At 37.8% G+C, this 22900-nt stretch overlaps 1 protein-coding gene across 2 annotated transcripts in view; it reads left to right on the top strand.

Annotated features, from left to right (window-relative positions):
- Positions 1-20593, top strand: part of tex9 (testis expressed 9) — a 68653-nt gene extending 48060 nt beyond the window's left edge. For both annotated transcript variants that reach the window (XM_060852906.1, XM_060852905.1), the window contains exons 9-12: positions 5641-5814; positions 16866-17000; positions 20087-20221; positions 20370-20593. In XM_060852906.1, coding sequence (XP_060708889.1) covers positions 5641-5814; positions 16866-17000; positions 20087-20221; positions 20370-20444 — 519 coding nt within the window. In that variant the 3' untranslated portion in view covers positions 20445-20593. The remainder of the gene's footprint in view (positions 1-5640; positions 5815-16865; positions 17001-20086; positions 20222-20369) is intronic.
- The last annotated feature ends 2307 nt before the right edge of the window (positions 20594-22900 follow it).

Below are 22900 nucleotides of genomic sequence, written 5' to 3'. Positions count from 1 at the left end.
GATTTGCCAGGATATTGCTGGGTATAGAAGGTTTGAGTTATAAAGAAAGGTTGAATAGGCTGGATTTTTTTCACTGGAGTGTAAGAGGTTTAGAGGTGATCTGATAAAAAGTTTATAAAATAATGAGGGGTATAAATAGAGTTAATGATAGTTGTCATTTCCCTAGAATGGTGGATTTTAAGACTGGGGGGCACATTTTTAAGTTGAGAGGAGAGAGATTTTAAAAAGACATAAGAGGCAAACTTTTTACAGAGGGCAGTTTGTGTGTGGAATGAACGTACTGAGAAAGTGGTGGATGCTGGTACAATCACAAAGTTTAAAATGCATTTAGATAAATACGTGAATAGGAAAGGTTTGGAGGGACATGGGCCAGGAGCAGGCAGGTGGGACTAGTTTAGTTTGGAATTATGTTTGGCATGGACTGCTTGGACTGAAGGGTCTGTTTTTCTATGTTCTACGACTGCATTGGTTCAAGAAGGTACCTCACCAACACATTTTCAAGAACAGCTAGAGTTGGGCAATACATGCTGGTGTAGCCAGCGACATTCCCTCCTGTGAAAGAATAAAATAAACCTATGCAAATGCTGCATTTATACAATATCTTTCGTGACATTGAGTTTTCTGAACATTCTGTTCAAGTGTAAACGCTTGTCAGTGTTGATAATTCACTCACAGATGGTTCCATAAATTAATTCCAATTGATGGTTGTGAGTTTTTTTATTTGGGTTGGAGTTCTCAGGGCAGAAGGAGATGAAATTCTGATCCACACTTAAGTGATTGGAAATCAGGTGCCATACACAATTCTAGTAAGATTACCTCAGTGAGAAATCTAATGTAGAGAGCCTCAAGGGACATTTGTCACTGACTTGGCACATTTGTTATTTAAAACTGTACATTTTAATTTCATTTATAAATATATGTAGGTTATTTTCTCTGAGTTATTTCAATACTTAGACACAATTGTGACCAGTGATTGCTGAACCTGTGGAATTCTTATCCTCAGCCTCTTGATGACTAAATTACTTTGCATTCATTAGGAAATAAACATTTCATTATCAACAGTACTGAAAACATTGTTTACACGCATGTGTGATCAGCTTTATTATTCCCCATGTTTTCATGGGACTTAGGGTTAAAACTATGAAGTATAACTTTTCAGTTTGTGAAAGCACCTGTGACAGAATGTATCTGATATATATTTATTTTGAAATTCTCTTTGCACAATATCTGTCCTCATCAGATATAAGCTCATGTTGTTTAAAGTGCTGGTACTGGTTAATAAATAGAAACATTTGTTATCTTTGAATGTACAATTCAAATGCATTGTCTTGGGTAAATGCCAGAATAAGATTTATGTGAAAGAAAGTTGTTGATTGTAACTGTTTTATAATGTTCCATGAACCTATGAATAGTTTTGACAAGTATCTTTTAAAAATTGCCTTTAAATGAATTCTGAAATTAGTGTCTAATTGAGAGAGCCATTTGATCTCAGAAGCACCAGTCATTGTAAAACATCTGTGAGTATGGAAAATATTTCACTTATGGTAGATATTATCTGGTTCTTTACACATTTGCCTGAACTGACTTTATTTTTAACGGAGTTAATGTTTGGTTCGTTGGCGAGTTTCTCTTGCCCAAAATGCCTTTCCCTCCTTGTCCCTGACCTCACATAATACTTAATGCTCTTTCTTAGAGCCACCTCAGAAAACTGAAAACTTGAGTCAAAGATATACCGTATATACACGTGTAAAAGTCGATCTCTTGTAAAAGTCGACCCCTTATTTTTGGCCAAAAAATCTCGTATTTTTCATATATCTTGTGTAAAGGTTCACCCTACTGTATTGCGTTATAAACCACTTACAAAGAAAACTGCAAGCTCCCATTAAACCAATTGAACAAAAGCACGTTCATTCATTCATTCATTCACACTGGTAACTCTATTCATCGCTCTTTGTTTACTATATTGCGTCTCCATCCACTCATTCATTCATAACTCTTCTGAGTCCGCTTGGTTTACTATAGCATGTTTTGTTTCATTCATTCATTCATTCAGACCGGGACAAAGTCTATCGGTTCTTATAGCATTTTGTTGACTATCCATTCAAAAGTTAATATCATTAAAAAGTTAATCATTTTAATTGTGCCATTATATCTGAATATATTAGCTACATATATCTTTAATACTTTGACAAATTTGTTAGTGTTGCTGAGGTCAAAACATACGAGAGTGAATGAGAAGGAAATGGAAGAATCTGGCGGGAGGGTTCAAGACGCTTACACATTCAGAATTTAATAAATGTTTCATTTTAAGTGTGGCATCACACCAGGCCACGATGATACTGAGCAGTGTGATTTTTCAGGATTTCAATTAATCTTTGACATGTTAAATTTTCGTACCAGTATGTATAAATAAAACTTCCTACCAGTAATTCATTCTTGTTTCTCTTGCTTTTATCCAATAATTACCTTTACTGTAATTCATTGTGTTTTTCTTCTTTATCTGGGATTAGTTGTGTGATCAAATCGACTTCTGCTAATAATATGGTATTTCGAACTGCAGCATGAATTTTAACCCCACAAAGCTTTAAAAATAGTCTAAAATATCTGACTTTTACACGAGTAAATTAGGAAGGAACTGAACATCCTATTTCTCTGTTTCATTACCTGCATCTGTCATGACTGGCCCACATTACTTATCATAGTGAAGTCAACATTCTCAGTTGGACCTAGTTGTATCATTCATGCATTTTTAAAGAAAATTGTACAACGTAAGATCTGTTTTCTGATTCATGTAAGAGATAGGTACACCCAACTTATATTGCATACTTAACAATATTTCTCCAGTCATTTTTGTGTCCAACAATTTTACTTTGGCCATTTACTGGACTTGAGAAAAGTTATGCAAAATGGATTCTGTCGTCAGTTCAGGAATTCAACAGAGATACTCAGAAGCAACTTTGAGTTGATGGTACAGGAAGGAAGAAATAAGATGTACTGTGGACTGTGAGAGTTTGTACCATGATGAGTAAAAACAGTATGTAAACATTCTATCACCAGAAGATGCATTAGCGTTAAACCTTTAGACAAAGGTATTATAGTCTATGTTTATACTTTTTAAATGATATTTGGTCTCAGCAACTAAATGCTGACTACAAATATTCCTGAGGTATGAATACAATGTGCCTAGAAGCATGTAAACACATTTGGGAAGTATAATAAAACAAGTTAGTAAAGCTACATTCAGGCAGTATCAATGGTTGGAATTAGGGCTATGCTATAGCTATGCTAAGACACAAAAGACAGAATCTTCCCAGCCACTGAACAACGTGGGCATTGGTGAGAAAGCTGTGTGAATCATGGTATTGCAGGTGCCAATTTCCCTCTATCCAGCATGTTTGGAGCAATTCGCAGGAACTGTACAGGATTGCTGTGGATTGCTAGCAGTTGACTGAGTGTACAGCTGGGCTTTAAGGGTAGAGCCTTTGCTAAGACTCCTGGAAGATCTTGGCAGTGGCCAGTAATTCCACCTATGGCAAATGGAATAATGTGATGAGCAGGTTGCCATTGGGCCTGGTATATAGGTAGTGAGGTGAGTTTGGCAGGATAGCATGAGAAAACCCACTAGGTCTTGCAGAGAGAAACTCACCAAATTAACACAGCCAATTTCTGGTAAGGTTCAATGGAAAGTATTCAATGTTTTCCTACTTTCTCCAATAATATCACTGCTATTTCAACAGCAGCTTAACCTCACTATCTGCAGAAGGGCACCAGAAGGCCTTTTACACTAACTTATAATCTGGCTTTGTTGATTTTACTTGTTCATTTATTTCATGCCTATCTCTCTTTCGTTAGATTGGTCATGCCTAAATTATTCATTTGTTTGTCTCTAACCTATCCCCTCTCATACCTGAAGCCCTTCCAATTATTTCATCAACATGTGCAACTTGCGTCAAAGAACCTTTGTCTCATGAATTTTCATTACACCACTGAGACCAATGGTGCAACTCCTTCATGATCCATTATCATAGATTATTTCTATCATGCTACAACATCAAGGTGCGAGTGCAACATAGAAGGAAATCTTTCATTGATATACTTGTGTAGCGTTGAAACTTGCAACAAATAATGCTATTTCTTTGCCCTATTTATAAAACCTTTTATAATTTTATTTTTGAAATACTTATAAATTTTTTAAATTTGTAGAACTTGGTTATTATCAGCTATTTATTCAATGCTAAATGTTGGCCTCAACTTATGTTAAACTTATTGTTTAACATCCATGTCCTAATGGCTGTGAAATTATTTTCAATGTTCTTCCAGTGATATTCCTTAGTTGAAGTTCACTGTTCACCAATTTTATTGTGTTTATTTTTGTTCTCAAAAATTTTCATTAGTCAAAATTAAAATGAAGGTCCCACTAACCTGATTTTTTTCAGCTTTCCCTTCATAAATATAATCTTTCCTTATATAATTAAATGAACCTTCTCTAGTTGCTTTCCACTGCTTTAATGTTTATCTTTTGGAAGGCGCTGAGAACTATATGTAATAATGCAAGTTGCAGTATTTCTCCAGTCTTTCAAATATGTTGGATAAATTGAACATCTGTTCCTTGTTTTTGTCCCAGTACTTTTTGTAGTGGTCTATTCTACCTGAACTACTTTTACCATTGCACCTGCAATATCAGATTTGCTTTTGTATTGTAATAATTGTAACATTTCACAAATCCTCCTTCTCTGTTTTTCTCAAGTTACCACATATTGTTTTTCTGCATTAAACTGCACCTGAGCTATCTGATGACCTTTAAAACCCTCCATGTTTTGTTGTAACATCCCACATTCTTTTTTGCTGTTCGCTGTAGCTTGATTTGATACTGGTAGCAAACTTCAACCTCTTTCCTCTTGCATGTATGCCAAATCATCTTTTATAAATGGAAAATGACTGGTCATTTATCAGATGTTATAAATTCATTTATCCTGCTCTTTGCTTTCTATTCCTTAGCCATTTTTTGCCCATGTAACTAGGTTTAGTTTAATTTCATGCCTTAATTGCTTTTACAGATTTTTAGTATGGTACATATAGAATCCATCGGTGCAGAAACAGGCCATTTGGCCCATTAAATCTGCACTGACCCTCCAAAGAGCATCACACCCGGACCCAGTCCCCCCCAATCTAAGTGCCTGTAATCCTCCATTTCCCATAACTGATCTCCTAACTACCACTTCCCTGGGCACTGTGGGCAATTTAGAATGGCCAATCCACCTAGTCTGCATATTTTTGGACTGTGAGAAGAAAGTGGATCACCTGGAGGAAACCCATGTAGACACGACGAGAATGTGCTCACTCCACACAGATAGTCACCTGAGGATGGAATCAAACCTAGGTTCCTGGCGCTGTGTGGCATCAGTGCTAACCGCTGAGCCACAAACGTTACACATCTTTTGAAATTCTACTGCATTATCTTTAACTTCTCTTAATTTGATGAGCTTAATTGTTGACAATTTTCTGTTCATTTATATATTATTAATCTTAATATTGGCTGTCTGAAATTGAGCAATCATTTCAATTGAAAGATTTTAATTTCAATAAAAACTTATTTGCAAGAAAATTTTACACAACTTTTCATTGTTCATTAAATAAAAGGATGATGAAAATAATGCTTTGAGGAATCAATTAAAAGAGATAGAGGAGGAACGTAACAAGTTACAGAAAACAACCAGCATCCAACAGACACAAATTGATAAATATAAGAGCCTGGCAGATGAGGCACACAGGAAAAGCGATGGATTGCAACAACAAGTGACATCTTTGCAAAAGGTATATTTTATATTATAATGATCTATATAATTCATAATTAACCACCACTCATGAATATCACTTGATCACTGCCAACTATAACTGAAAATTACAGGCAGGGTGACCTGCTTTCAGGCCTCTATCAAATTTCTCAAAACTGGTAACCATCTGTCTACAAGGTTGTGTACAAGTGCTTCAAGTAAAAAGTGAGGACTGCAGATGCTGGAGATCAGAGCTGAAAATGTGTTGCTGGAAAAGCGCAGCAGGTCAGGCAGCATCCAAGGAACAGGAAATTCGACGTTTTGGGCATAAGCCCTTCATCAGGAATGAGGAAAGTGTGTCCAGCAGGCTAAAATAAAAGGTAGGGAGGAGGGACTTGGGGGAGGGGCGATGGAGATGTGATAGGTGGAAGGAGGTCAAGGTGAGGGTGGTAGGCCGGAGTGGAGTGAGGGCGGAGAGGTCAGGAAGAAGATTGCAGGTTAGGAGGGCGGTGCTGCTGGTCACACTTGCTTTATACAGCAGCTACATTTGTTGCAAGCATAACTGCAGGGCTGTACTCAGCACTCATGCATTCACAGTGCTGTGATATTACTCCTAGTAGTGCTGAAGGTTACTGCTTGTATCAAAGAATAGAATTAAAATCGCAATTTAAAGGATTTATTTTCAAATTTTTAAAATCAGTTCTACTAAAATTGTGGAATCATGGTATTCACAATGCCGCACTTTGAATATTTGTTAGCTCTATTTTTGACCCCTCGCTGCCCTGTTTCATTGCTCTTCACTGTTCTCTGTGTAAGAGGGAAACTAGAATGAGGATTGGAGCACTGACTAGACATTTAGCAGAGTGGCAATAGATTGTTGAACAGAACTGAAGCTCAAGTATGGCAACAAGTGGAATGCCAAATGCAAGAATAGTGTGAGCATTTCTTGAGCAGATGACCATCAGTGACATTGCAAATGTGCCTTTGCAGAGTTGATGCCAACTTCCAGTTCCAGGTGCACAACAATGTCATCAAAAGCCTAGATTTCTTGTTTTAAAGTGGTTTTAGGTGATACACAAAAATTAAAATGATTTACTAACTATATTTGTAGTGTTTTTCCAGTCTTCCAATTGTTTATTTCCGGAACAGTTTCCAGGTTGTTTTTCTGAGATTCTTAGTCTGTCTCTTGTAGGATTTTCCAACTGCCAGTCACTTACTTGAAAAGATTTGCTCCTTTTTATACTACAGTAAAAAGTTACCAAAATTTTTCAGGCTTTTGGATATTTGGATAATTAGTCTTCAGAAAGGAGTTGTCAGTCAAATATATACTGAACCAAGCATAAAATCTGTGGTTTTGAAAATTATGTTACCAGGACCATGATTGCAATAGTTTTCCATTTCAGTACTTCCTACCCCATGACTTTCCATCATTAAACTAAATGGGAAGAATTCCTCAGCTGTGCAGTTAATGGCAGAAATCTATGGTTACAGTTGTAAGCTTCACAACAAAGTATTGTGAAAATATCTGCTATAAAGGTTCTGCTTCAGCTGTTAAGCAATGCAAATATAAGAAATAAATTCTGAAGAGTCGCAAAATCACAGTTGAAGCAATGATAAATAGATTCCATTACATTGACATTTAATGAGAACAAAATGCCATGGAAATAAATGTTCCATGTGTGAAATAATTTTTAAGAAACACAAAGTTCTACTGTAAAATGCCCTGCTCTTCAACTAAACTCGTCAAACATTCATAAATATGTTGCGCGTGGCCTGATAATTGATCTGTAAATATCATAGCTGATGTATAGCTTAGCCTTTCAAATTGAAAAATGTAACTTGAGAACATGTTTGAAGAAATTGAGAAATATGTTGGAATTTCTGTTCCTGAATGCTAATGAGTGGACCAAGTGCATGTAAATGTGATAGTGGTGTTTGATGGGCTGAAGGGCTTGTTTCTATGATGTATGACTATGAGAGTTCAAATGTTCACATTGGCTAAGAGCAGGATCAGGGTCACCTGTGATGCCCTCCATGGTCAAACAACGTGGGTTTATAAATGAAGAACTGGGCTTCATTCACCTGCTTACACATATGCTTCTAAAGATTTTAACCCAGCTGTGATAGTCTCCTTCAAGGCAGAAGGGAGGAAAAGGTGATCCTTTTATCATATATGCACATACCACATGTAAAGATAACATTAAACCTGGAATATTTTTACTTCCAACTTGAAACAATAATAACATATAATTGAAGCTTATAGTGAATACAAACATTTGATTAAACAAAGTAGTTAATGACCTACCTGGGTCCATACCTTGAAACCATTCCCACAGAAAACTGTTCTCCAATGACATAAACTTGAATACATTTTTCAAACTTTAAACTAAATGTACAATTCTACTTTAATGCGTAGAATAGCTCATTTGTCACTTCTTTGAAGAAGACTCTCAGATTATAAATACTAAATATTTTAATACTCTGTTACATTCATTTTACTCAAATTAAAACGTACAAACGTGTTCAGTACATTATCATCATTAGGTCTTCCAGATTTGAAAAATATTTAAAGACAAACCTGTTAATGGATTACTACAATCAAAAGATCTTGTTAATAAATCCTTCTAAATCTGTAGTGAAACTGCTGTTTTTTTCTTTAAGAATGTAGCTTCTGAATTGTACCATTACTTACACAGAAGTAGTCTTTCTGGATACAACTAGGACAGGTCGAGTTTTATTTTCTAGGATTCAGTCAAAAATTACTTGATCAATCATCCCTGAACACACTTTCCAAAATCCTTTCAACAGTAAATCTAAATTCCATCTCCAACTCACAATAAACAAAACCCCTACTAACGTATTGAAAAAAATAGTACTTTTTGTAAATAAGGTATTTGATTAAAAAATTGGATGCTGTTTGTTACTCCCATAAGATGTCCTTCATAAGTATAGTCACATTTATGTTAAATATTAAATTAATACTTTCAATATAGTTTGGTATTTATGTACTGATATTTCTGATGTGTGAAGATAAAATGGTTATGCAAAATATGATGACTCGATTGTGGATTTCTATACTCCCTAATGTATGAACCTGGAGAGACCAAGTATTTTAAATTTGGACTTTGGAGCCTGGATAGGTTTCATTAAAGTAGAATTGTACATTAAATTTAAAGTTTGAAAAGTGTATTCAAGTTTATGTCATTGGAGAACAGTTTTCTGTGGGAATGGTTTCAAGGTATGGACCCAGGTAGGTCATTAACTACTTTGTTTAATCAAATGTTTATATTCACTATAAGCTTCATAGAACATAGAACATAGAACATAGAAAAATACAGCGCAGTACAGGCCCTTCGGCCCTCGATGTTGCGCCGATCCAAGCCCACCTAACCTACAGTTATTGTGTCACTACTCAGCATCAGTGTGAGCCTCACAATTACACTTAGCTGTCATTCTCATTCCAACCTGCCACAGAGAGCAGTCGAGGCCACAAATATTGAATGTTTTCAAGGAGGAGAGAAATAAATTATCTGTTATTATTGTTTCAAGTTGGAAGTAAACATATTCCAGGTTTAATGTTATCTTTACATGTGGTATGTGCATATATGATAAAAGGATCACCTTTTCCTCCCTTCTGCCTTGAAGGAGACTATCACAGCTGGGTTAAAATCTTTAGAAGCATATGTGTAAGCAGGTGAATGAAGCCCAGTTCTTCATTTATAAACCCACGTTGTTTGACCATGGAGGGCATCACAGGTGACCCTGATCCTGCTCTTAGCCAATGTGAACATTTGAATTCTCATAGTCATACATCATAGAAACAAGCCCTTCAGCCCATCAAACACCACTATCACATTTACATGCACTTGGTCCACTCATTAGCATTCAGAACAGAAATTCCAACATATTTCTCGTCCAGGTGCATTGGGGCAACAATGGCTCTTCATCTGTTGCTCAGCAGAGGCAGTTAATAAAGTGTGAACCACAAATCAAAACTGAGATTATCAGTTGCTCAAGATTTATGAGTGCTGCACCAATGGTTCTCTTATTTACAAAACCATTGGGATTCAAATATTTTAGAGCCTTTTTTTAATCTAGTAAAATAAATGCCCCAAACCTTAAAAATAAATTAATGACAAATCATGGAATACGAAATTACTAAATGACATTTCAACAGACATGTGTAAAAGTCGTCAAATCAGGGATTAGCTTTTGCTGCCATCTAATGGCTAGTAAGGTAATTGTTCACTATCTATTTATATTTTTCTGTGATTTTAAACCTGATTTCAGTAGTTAGTACTGGAGATCATACCTCTAATAATTTGAACTACTTTATTCATTTCTAATTTGAAACACTAATCACACATGTATTAAATTATGAAAATATATTCTTGGCAAGTCGATGTCACTGGCAAGGCTGCCATTATTGCCTCTCCCTAACTGCCTGAATGGTTGATGATGGGCTGGTTTCTTCAATAGCAGATTTGCTACTTAAGGGCATTTTAGATTTATGCATGTCCGTGTGGGATTAATGTTTAAATATTAGGCTGAACCATGTAAGGAGCATACCAATTCTTTTTTTAAAATTGAAATACAAAATCTTAATGGTCACTAATAAGATTAGATTCCCTACAGTGTCAAAACAGGCCCTTCGGCCCAACATTTCCACACTGACCACCCAAAGAGTAACCCACCCAGACCCATTACCCTCTGACTAACGCACCTAAGACTATGGACAATTAGCATGGCCAATTCACTTGCCCTGCACATCCTTGGATTGTGGGAGGAAACCAGAGCACCCGAGGAAACCCACGCAGACATGGGGAGAATGTGCAAACTCCATACAGTCACCTGAGGCTAGAATTGAACCTGGGACCTTGGTGCTGTGAGGCAGTAGTGCTAACCACCGTGCCACCCAACAATCTGTGCTTGGATATGATCTGAGATTTCTTGGATTAATAATCCTTTAATATAAGCCCTGTACCTGAACATGTAAATTTACATTTGTGCATTATTTGTGGATAAGTATTAACAGTTGAAATGCAAGAATTCTTAATTTAGAGCACAATGTATTACTTTACTGAAGAGATTAGGAGATGAGTCATAAACTTTTAAATGAAGATGACAAACTAATGCTCAAGAAGAGAGGCTCTATTAAATTTGCAACAATATTTGTATTAGTTAGAAGTCTGTAATGAACAGCTTAATCAGCAAAATGAAAAAAATTAATTCAAAAAGTGCAGTTATGATTTCTAAATTGTCTTGTTACACATGGTTCCGAACAAGGTAACTTTGTTTAATTTATATTTTATGTGTTTGGCTCGGGAGGGGAGTTTCATTTTAAATTTGTTCTTGTGGGCTTTATGCAAAAAAGCCTGGAGACAGATTCCTTACATGCATTTTAATGAGGTTTTTACCACCCTTGAGATGAAGAGATTAGGGTTAGTAGTTTAAAGCAAAAAAAACCCAGAAAGAAAACCACTGTGCTTAGTAACAAGGGTTCAATGGTCTCTCAGAGAATGAGAAGAATCTAAATGGGAGTGGATGAGTGTATATATTCAAGAAAGTGAAAGTAGAAATGTTGGAATCTATGGTAAGAAATCTGTTAAATCTGCTAGTCATAGAATTATACAGCATAGAAACCGCTCCCTCAGCCCCCTGTGTTTACTCTGACCAACAAACACAAAACTATATTAATCCCATTTACGTGCATTTGGTCCATAGCCTACTATACCGTGCCATTTTAAAAGATTATCTCAATGCTTCTTAAATGTAGAGAGAGTACCTGCCTCCGGCACCTTTTCAGATAGCAAGTTCCATAGTTGTACTGCCCTCTGAGTAAAATATTTTTTCCTCTTGCTCTTAATATCCTTTTAAAATACTTTGTGGTTTTTCTTAATCCTGTATACCAAAGATATTTTGTGGCCTCTCTTTGCCCTCCTAATTTCCTTTTTAAACACCTCTCTACACTGTTGATAAACCTGACGGGTCTCCCTTGTTTTTACTTCTCTGTACATAATGTATGTTTCCCTTTTTTTAAATCAAAGTTTTGATATCCTTGATATCCAGGGGTCCTTGCACTTGCTGCTGTTGCCCTTATGGGAATATGCTGGCCCTGAACTCTCACTATATCACTTAAAAGACTCCCACTTGTAGACTTGCCTGCAAATACGTTCTCCTAGTCTAGTTTGTCTAATTCTCTCTAATGATATTGAAATTGATCTTCCCCCAACTTAGACACTTAACTTCTGCACTATCCTTATCTCTTTCCTTAATTCCTTTGAAACTTACAGTTATGGTCACTATTTACAAAATGCTTGTCCACTGACACCTCAACTTCATTGAGATTGAGTTTAGACAACTCATGAACTTGCCTAACTATTGGCAAAAAAAAGCATCTGCTGAATGTGCCGGTATCCTTTTTCATAGAATCCCTACAGTGTGGAAGCAGGCCATTCGGCCATTGAGTCCACATCACCCCTCCAAAGACCTCCCACCCCTACCCTTTTCCTGTAACCCTGACTTTCCCACAGCTAATCCACCTAGACTGCTAATTCCTGGACACTACAGGCAATTTAACACAGCAGATTCACCTAACCTGCACACATTTGGACTGTGGAAGGAAACCGGAGCACCCGGAGGAAACTGATGTAGACATGGAGAGAATGTGTAAATAGTAATCAGGATGTGAGGCATAAGATACACCAGGAAACAGAAAAGGCCTGTAAGAAAGGCAAGATTAGACTGATCATGGGATTTCAATATGGGACTGAGAAAATCAGGTTGTTAGTGGATCGCAAGAAAGGGAATTTGTAAAATGTCTACAAGATGGCTTTTTGAAGCATCTCATGGAGGTACCCCGGGGAACAGGCAGTTCTCGATTTAGTGTTGTGCAATGAGGCAGACTTGATAGGGGAGTTTAAGGTGAAGGAATGCTAAAGAGGCATTGTCTATAATATGATAGAATTTACTCTGCAATTTGAGAGGGAGGAGTTGAAATTGGATGTAACAGTATTACAGTTGAATAAAGGCAACTACAGAGGTATGAAGGAGGAGCTGATCAGAATTGACTGGGAGAGAAGCTGGGCAGGAAAGACAGGAGTTGGACAGTAATGGGCAGGAGTTTAGATCAGATTACTTATATTGTGGAAACAGGCCCTTCAGCCCAACAAGTCCACACCGACCCTCTGAAGAGCAACCCACCCAGACCCATTTCCCTACATCCAACACTATGGGCAATTTAGTATGGCCAATTCACCTAACCTGCACATTTTTGGACTGTGGGAGGAAACCAAAGCACCCGGAGGAAACAGATGTAGATATGGGGAGAATGTGCAAACTCCACACAGATAGTTGCCTGAGGCGGGAATTGAACCCAGCGCTGTGAGGCAGCAGTGCTAACCACTGTGTCACTGTGCCACCCTATTCTGGGAATAATGTGGGAAACACAGCAAAAAAATCATCCCTAGAAAAAGAAGCATACTAAAGGAAGGATGAGAGAACCATGGCTGACTAAGGAAGTCAGGGACAGCATAAAAGCAAAAAAAACGTAATGCAGTGAATGGCAATGGGAAGCCAGAGTATTCGGAAGTCTACAAAGAATAACAGAGGACCACAAACAAAGAGATAAGGAGGGAAAAGATTAAATATGAGGGTAAGCCTGCCAGTCATATGAAAGAAGATTGAAAGAGTTTCTTTAGATATTTAAAGGGCAAAAATGGACATTGGGTCGCTGGAAAATGACACTGGAAAAGTAGTGATGGGAAACAAAGAAATGGTGGAAGAACTGAACAAGTACTTCTTGTCAGTCTTATTAGTGAAAGACTTCATAGTGAGCAACATCCCAAAAATTCAAGAGAGTCGGGGCACAGAGGTGAGTATGGTGGCATCACCAAGGAGAAGGTGCTAGAAAAACTGAATGGCCTGAAGGTAGATAAATCACCTGGACCTGATGGACTATATCTCAGAGTTCTGAAGTAAATGGCTAAAAAGATAGTGGAGGCATTGGTGGTCATCTTCCAGAAATCACTGGAGTCAGAGGTCCTAAAGGACTTGAAAATTGCTAGGGTAACCCCACCCTATTTAAAAAGGGAATAAGGCAAATGATGGGAAATTACAGGTCAATTGGCCTGACTTCAGTTATCGGTAAGATTTTGGAGTCCATTGTGAAGGATGAGATATCTGAATACTTCAAAGTGCATGGTAAATAGGACAAAGTCAGCATGAGGAGGTAATGACCAGGTTAGACCAAGGAGAGTCAATGGATGTTATCTACTTGGATTTCCAAAAGGCCTTTGACAAGGTGCTGCACAGGAGGATGCTGAGTAAGATAAGGGCCCATGCTGTGAGAGGCAAGGTACTAGCATGGATAGAAGATTGACAGAAAACAGAGTGGGGATAAAAGGGTCCTTCTCAGGATGGCTACTAGTAACTAGTAGTGTTCTGCAAGGGTCAGTGTTGGGATTACAACTTCTCATTTTATACATTAATGATCTGGTTGAAGGGATTGAGGGTACTCTAGCTAAGTTTGCAGATGATACAAAGATAGGTAGAGGGACATCGAGGAGGTGGGGAGGCTGCAGAAGGATTTGGACAGGTTAGAAGGGTGGGCAAAGAAGTGGCAGATGGAGTACAGCATGTGAAATTGTGAGGTCATGCACCTTGGTAGGAAGAATAGAGGTATGGACTATTTTCTAAATGGGGAGAAAATTCAGAAGTCTGAATTACAAAGAGACTTGGGAGTTCTAGCCCAGGACTCTCTTTAGGTGAACTCACAGGTTGAGTGAGTAGTTAGCTGAAAATGTGTTGCTGGAAAAGCGCAGCAGGTCAGGCAGCATCCAAGGAACAGGAGAATCGACGTTTCGGGCATACGCCCTTCTTCAGGAATCTGAAATGCCCGAAATGTCGATTCTCCTGTTCCTTGGATGCTGCCTGACCTGCTGCGCTTTTCCAGCAACACATTTTCAGCTCTGATCTCCAGCATCTGCAGTCCTCACTTTCTCCTGAGTGAGTAGTTAGGAAGGCAAATGTAATGATGGCATTTATTTTGAGAGGACTTGAATATAAAAGCAGGGATGTACTTCTGAGGCTTTTAAGACTCTGGTCAGACCACATTTGAAGTATTGTGCATGGTTTTGGGCTCCATATCGATGGAAGGATGTACCGGCCCTGGAGTGGGTTCAGAGGAGGTTCATGAGAATGGTCCCAGGAATGAGAGGTTAACATATGAGGAATGCTTGAGGACTCTGGGTCTATACTTGATGAATTTAGAAGAATGAGGGGGGATCAAATTGAAACTTAGAGAATACCGAACAACCTGGACAAAGCTGATGTTGGGAAGATGTTTTCATTAGGACCCAAGGGAACACCCTTTAGAACAGAGATGGGGAGAAACTTCTTCAGCTAGTGCGTGGTGCATTCATTGTCACAGAAGGCTGTAGAGATCAGGTCATTGAGTACATTTAGGCCAAAGATACATAGGTTCTTGATTGTCAAGGGGATCAAAGGTTACAGGGAGAAAGGTTGAGAAACTTATCTGTGATCAGCCAAATGGTATAATTTCTGCTGCTATGTCTTATGCTTTTAAGCTGCACACAGACAGTCACCTGAGGCTGGAATTGAACCCAGGTCCCTGGCTCTGAGGCAACAGTGCTGACCACTGAGCCATCATGCCAGCTTGAGCAATATTTAATTTTTACGGATATTGTTGGGAATAGTGAGTGTTTGAATCCTTTTTTTGGTGTTTGTAATGAAAATATTCCAACCTTTTCATCTAGTGTAATAAAGTTCATGTTTTTTTATCTTATAAACCTTTCATTCTTTGCAGACTGCACTGGAGAGGGATTTTGGGGTGCTAGCATCCATAAAGATCACAAAAAGCTTGTGAACATAATCAGCAAGTAATAGGGAGGCAAATGGACTGTTGGCTTTATTTCAAAAGGAATTTCAAAAATGGAGAGATCATTCTAAAACTATGCAAAGCATTAATCAGACCACTTCTGCAATACTGGTTCCCTTTCTAAGGAAAAGTATGTTGGCATTGTAGAGAAGGTCCACCCAGGTTGCTCCTTCATATACAGAGGAACCTCGATTATCCGCAGGACATGGGTGGGAAGTATGTTGTTTGGTTAATTGAATGCTGGATAATCAAATGCTAAGCATTGGTACCTTGCGATCTTGTTTGGATAATCTGAAATTTGGTTAATTGAATGCCAAAAGTTCCTCTGTCGAGGGTTTTCTTTAGAGGAGAGGTTACGTGGGTTGGGCTTGTTCTTATTGGAGTTTAGAAGAATGAGAGAAGACCTGATTGAAACATGCAAGATTCTGAATGGGCTTGACAAGGTAGCTGCAGAAAGGTCGTTTCTCATTGTCAGGATCTTGGATCAGGAGACATAATATCAATATAAGGAGTCGCCCAGTTAGGACAGAGATGTAGTGGAATTTCTTCTCTGAGAGCATATTTTACTGCAGAGGGCTGTTGAGGCTGTTAAGTATATTCAAAGCTGAGAGCCATATTTTTAATCAGAAAGGGAATTGAGGGTTATGCTGATAGGGCAGTAAAGTGGAGTTGGGGATTATCAGATCAGTCATGATCTAACCGAACATCAGACTAGACACAGTTGGGTTGAATGGCCTATTTCTGTTCCTACATTTTATGGTCTTGTGAATGTGTTCACTACTAACCATGAAGATCAGTTTAAAAAAAAAACAAAATTAGGATCTATCAAGCCAAGTTCAATTTGGGATCTGACTTGTCCAATGTTAACATCAGTTCGGGTCATCACATCATTAATACATATATTATTCCAGTCTGTATTGGTTCAATTCCGTCTTTTAAGACTATTAGGTGTAAGGCACCTCAGGGTCTGCAAATATTAAATTTAGCTAGCTAAGTAGGTAGTCATTGAATGATTCAGTCTTATTCAGCACACTGAGGTAAATGAGCCCTAATTGTACTGGTGAACAAATACAAATGAGTACATTAATGCACGAGTATAATTTTCAGAGTCTCAGACAAATTATGGATTTTCATATATTTAAATATCCTACTTAGAATAATGATTATTTCTCCCCACACAATTGTTATCTTAGGAATTGGACAACCAGAAAAGAACCCAGAAGCAAGCTGCTACAAACCATAGTGCCACAGAGGTTCGTCTAAATAGAGCATTAGAAGAGGCTGAAAAATACAAGACAGAACTCAATAAATTGAAGCAGAATAACAAGGTAATATTACAAATGCTTTGGCAAAGATATTATATTTAACATCAATGCAAGCTGAGGAGCTATTGCTATATTGTTGTATATTTATTTCCATCAAAGCTTTTTGTCTGCAGGTCCACACAAGGATCAAGGCATTAATTAATATTTGTTAAGGAACAAGTCAGACACCTCAGAACACTTTGAAAAGGTAGCCCGGATCCTAACTTTGCTAGGGTAAAGTGGATACTCCAGGAGAGATGTCGCTGGTCAAACCACTTAGTTTTAAACAAAACATAATTTATTTACAAGATTACCAAATGAAACACAAATAAAAGAGAACAGAATACTGAATAACTTAATATATCCGAAAACTCAACAGATTATACCAACTTAATCATGCTGCTCCCAATACTTGCAACAATCCCCATAAACACCCCTTGGCACAAAAGGTAAAATCAAACACAAGTTCTTACAGGAGAGAAGGAAGAGAGAGAGTACCAACCTGGAGCTGCTTCTTTGGGTCCAGCAGGTTTTTTTTCACACTACTGCTAAAAACCAACTAAACCAGAGAAAAGCTGAGCTGAGAGAACTGGCCACTCCCTTTTCATTGTGCAAGTGTTTTTTTTAAAACTTGAATGCCTTCTGCCTGAGGCAGTATCTTAGTTATAAACAAATTGGCCCTAAAACATTTCAACCCCAGACTTTTTGGAGTCTGTGTCTTCTACGACCTCCCGGTGGAAAAAAGAAGCCAAGGACAACATAACCTTGTTAAAAAAGGAGCTGCTTCATCACATATTATTGTGTTGATTATGAACTTCTACAGTTAACTGTGGTCATTTTGGCAAAACAAAATCTCTCAATGAATTCATAAAAGTTCATCTTTTGGGTGTTTGAAGAAATTAATGGCAAATTATTACCTCACATGAAATTTAGCTTGACAGTTGGAAACCTAAAGTAATAATTGTATAGAGTTCTGCAGCTGTCGAAACTGTTTGCATACCATTACAGTGACATTGAAATGGTAAGACGCAACAAAGGTTATATTTGGTACTCATCACCTAGTTTACTGGCATTTCAAATCTTGGGATCTGAGTTACAGAAATACACTCTAAACATAGTTTTATCAACAGTAGGCAATTGCTAATACTAGAGACCGGGAGAAAAACAGTAAGTTTGCCATGATCTACTAAAAATGTTCTTGGATTCTATCAACAGCTAATTTCATTTTATCATTAGCAAGTGGATTTTGGACTTACTTATAAAACTTTCCACTTAAAGTTTCCCTTAACCCATCTAAACAAGTAGTTCACAAACTGGCTCTGGTTAGCACTGCTGCCTCTCAGTGCCAGGGACGCAAGTTCAATTCCACCCTTGGGCGACTGTGTAGAGTTTACACATTCTCCCCGTGTCTGTGTGGGTTTCCTGCGGGTGCTGTGGTTTCCTCCCATAATCCAAAGATGTGCAGGTTAGGTAAATGGGTGGCACAGTGGTTAGCACTGCTGCCTCACAGCGCCAGAGACCCGGATTCAATTCCCGCCTCAGGCGACTGATTGTGTGGAGTTTGCACATTCTCCCCATGTCTGCGTGGGTTTCCTCTGGGTGCTCTGGTTTCTTCCCTCAGTCCAAAAGTGTGCTGGTTAGGTGAATTGGCCATGCTAAATTACCCATAGAGTTAGGTGAAGGGGTAAATGTAGAGGAATGGGTCTGGGTGGGTTGCGCTTCTGCGGTTTGGTGTGGATTTGTTGGGCTGAAGGGCCTGTTTCCACACTGTAAGTAATCTAATCTAATCTCATCTAAATTGGCTATGCTAAATTGCTCACAGTGTTCAGGAATGCATAGGTTGGGTGCATTAGTGAGGGGTAAATGTAGAGTAATAGGATAGGGAAATGAGTCTGGGTGGGTTACTCTTCGGAAAGTAGTTATGAATATTTTGGGCCAAATGGCCTGTTTCCACACTGTAGGGAATTCTGTGATCAAACTAGAGTGCATAGAGACCTTCCAGGGAGGCCGCAATGCAGGCAGGCCGGATCAACATATGTGCAGCATAGTAGCACTGCAGGGTACCATTGCCATGATTAAATGAATGAGTGGAAGCTAGAGGCATGCTCTGTTTGTCCCTCCTCCTCCGGTGGATGCTCCTGGCCATTGGGTTCCTTCTCTGTCCAGGTTCCTATGCTGTGTGGGCTCCTGGTCCCCACCTGTTCTCTTTGGGCTCCTGCTTCATGGCGCTTCTGTTCAGACTGTGCTTTTATCCTATTGTACTTTCTCAGCATCATCCATCTTCTACAGGGGACATAACTGGATCCAACTCCACTTAAATGAGAACTATACTTATATGTCCATCAAAATTGTGTATTGTGTGTTTCGGTTGAGTGCTATTCACCTAATTTGTGAGGATTCGATCTTTGTCTATGGGGAAAATCAAATCCAGTTGGTGGGGTAGCTTTTTCAAATTAGCAACTAGAAGGGAGGTAATAATAGTAAAAAGATCCATAAATACCACATTTAAATCATTGCAGCTTGTAATATTTTTTTTTCTTTCTTTGTCTCTGGCTGAGTTTCATCCCATATCCTCTCACACTAACAAATTGTTAATCTTCTTCTCATCTGTCTGTGTTGATTACCTGCTGTGACTTCTTAGCAAAAGTGAGGAGTGGAGATGCTGGAGATTAGTCAAGATTAGAGTGGTGCTGGAAATGCACAGCAGATCAGGCAGCATCCACCTATTGCACTCCCAGCTCCCTTCTCCCCAGCCCCACCCTCTCCCATTTATCTCTCCACCCCTAAGCCTTCCAGCCTCATTCCTAATGAAGGGCTCCTGCCCAAAACATTGATTTTCCTGCTATGACTACTTGTCAGATTAAGAATATTTTAAAGAAAGTCTGACATCAAAACAGAGCATCCATTCTGAGTGTCCAGAAGAAAGACTTTGTCTTGGATCTGCTGTCAGGCTTCCTCCAGCTATTGAAGGTTTTGGGACTGCCTAAAGACACATGCCTATTCATTATCTGAACTGGAAACTTTTTCAGAAGATGGCCAAACCATTAAGCCAATGCAATACAAACAAATAGTTTTATGAAGATGCCGATTATTTGTCTTATATTTACCAGGACACAACTAATCAAGAGAAACTAACAATTGAACAACTGAAGACCGAAAACAAGAAGTTAGAAAAGCAGAAAACTGAGCTCATGACTGGCTTTAAGAAGCAGATGAAGTTAATAGATATCCTTAAAAGGCAAAAGGTAGGAGGTGACAAAATGTGAAATGATCATTCACAGTACTTGTACGACCAGGAATTGTTATTTAATTGGTACCTAAAATAACTCGATGATTGTAAGGTAATATATAAATGTAGTGAAAGCTCACAAACTTGCCCTTCGTTTTTTTTAGATGCACATGGAAGCTGCTAAAATGCTCTCCTTCACCGAAGAGGAATTTATTAAAGCATTGGAATGGGGAAACTGACAGTTGTAACATATCTCAATGTTGTAAAATATAATTGTTGTTTCTATTATGTTTGGATATTTTTCTCATTGAGTTCAGTAATTATATCCATCCTATTAAAACATTTTGTAAAATTGGTGGTAAAGGAATAAAGATCTAATTATTTATGACCTCCTTTGTTTGTTAATTCATTCCACCAGGAGGGTGGTTATTGCTTTTACCCTTATTATTTTACCCACGGACCCTAACATCTGTTTTCATAATTAGTTTCTAAAATATTCTACATCTTGAAGCTTGAAAAAGATTGTGTAGCAGAATTTTTTGAAATAGGTTACTTTTGTTGATTTTTAAGTTTTATTAATATTCTTTCTGTAGAGACAAAGTGGTTTTCAATTCTCCATGTGTAATTTAAAAGCTGACCTTGAAACTATTTTCCTGTTTTCAAAGCATGTTGACAGCAATTGCCAAAAAGGGTCAATGGCAAATTAATAAAGAAAATTTAAATAGAATATTAAACACCAAGGTACATCAGGAGAATCTTCATCATCTTCACTACAAAAACACAAACATTTAAAGACAGATCTGTGAAAATTGATTCAGTGATCAAATAAGTGATGTTTATTCCATTTTATCTAACCATCTAGTACTTGATTGTGTGTCCAATGCCTCAATTCTCTATGTTCTTGGTATGTATCTTTACATTGTCATTCTTAAGAGAGAGACTAAACTGGTCCCAGCCTATTTGAATATAGAGTTGTCCCATGACCAAATTAGTTGATTTTTTAAAAACTTCACCTACTTTTCTAATCAAGCTGTTCAGAAAGGTTATTACACAACTCTAGATCAAGTGGGACTTGAACCTGGGCCTCCTGGTCCAGGGTTAGGGACACAACCACTGCACCACCAGAGTCTTTCAGTGGTACTTGATATGCTCTCAGCCAATTGTCAGTTCACAACAGAACTTCAAGTTTAACTTTGAATTCTGTTCGGTGAGACAATACTCTTCAACAGGGTTTTCTGCAAAGTAATGGTGAGAAGGCCAGTTCAGTCAGAAATCTCTTCCTGAATCCCTCCTTGGCCAGCTTATTCTACAATTTCGACTATTATAACATATTTGAAAGAGAACTGGGTGAATGATCTATGTCACTGTTTTCAGAAGCAACTATTATTAAGTTCCATAGTCCACATTGAATGTGACTTTGAAGAACAGTTGAGGTTTTAGGACATCTGTTTTTCTAGAACTAGTTCAAGTTTCTTTACCTCCTATTCTTGAGAATGATTTAAAAGCAAATAAATATGTGAAATAAGAGAAAAACTCAATTCATGTTAGAATTTCCTTCGTTTACACAACAGTTTTGGTTTTAGCCTTGTTCCTTGAGAGCACAATGATCTTTTCTACATAGTGTTTATTCTACGAATTTAGCTCCTATGAATAACTGTCAGATTTTCAGGCAGAACTTTCTGTACAAACTGCTGATTGTAGAGCAGAGAGTAAGAGACACACTGGACAACTTTAACATTAAAAAAATCAAATTGATATCTAGGCACTACAATGCAAGGGGAACACTGCTCCTAAGTCAGTCAAGCATGAGTAAATCATGGTCATAGTACTCAGGGCACCAGAAGCACTCTTGAAAGAGCTGAGTTTTTTACATATTTAGCACATTTATGCACAGGCACACACAACTCTGACTAGATAATAGTCCCTGGGCACATGTTGGTTCTGTATTATCAGCACCACATTGTAATTCTCATAAATTCACTGATCACTTAATGGGAGGATCTTTCAAGGCAACTCGCTTTATTGCCCTTCTATCAAATTTGTTACGCTTTCATAAAATGTGTGGAAGACTCCTGGTACTGATCATCTACCTTAAGCAGCATCTATCATTCCTTGAATGATATGGAAGGGCACAATCACAATCCATCTACCATCCACACAGACCTTGTAGATCCATAGGAATTTGAAAGTTAAAATTCCTAATTCCTTCAGCTTAAAGTTAACGACTGCAATTTAACATATATTGGACACCACATAAGGCCATTCTTTAACCTCAACATTTCTATGCTTGCTGGATATGTGAAACTAATTAAACACGGTTTTACATTTAAGATATGCAAAAAATGTGAATCGTTGAAAGAAGAGGGCACATGTGAGGTAATCTGTCATCCACCCTAACTACTCCATGATCCTCTATTAATTATTGCTTCATTATCTATTTCTTGAATTTATTTCATTATAGAAATTTTGCAAATGTTATCAATTCACCAAAGAAACAAAAGAATGAATTTAGGTCAATGCAATACTGTAAAAGATTGTTAAGTTGAGTCAAATTTTACAAAAAATCCACAGATGCGAGAAATTGCTGATCTGATGACCAAGTTTGTCAAAATGCACTAATCTATATCCCATTAGTCTTCATAATAGATTTTCTCCATAAAGATGAACAATTTCACAGAAGTTCCAAATTATTTAT

Source organism: Hemiscyllium ocellatum, chromosome 39 (genome assembly GCF_020745735.1).
Source record: "Hemiscyllium ocellatum isolate sHemOce1 chromosome 39, sHemOce1.pat.X.cur, whole genome shotgun sequence".
Classification (NCBI taxonomy): Eukaryota; Metazoa; Chordata; class Chondrichthyes; order Orectolobiformes; family Hemiscylliidae; genus Hemiscyllium; species Hemiscyllium ocellatum.
This window is presented reverse-complemented; position numbering and strand designations above follow the sequence as displayed.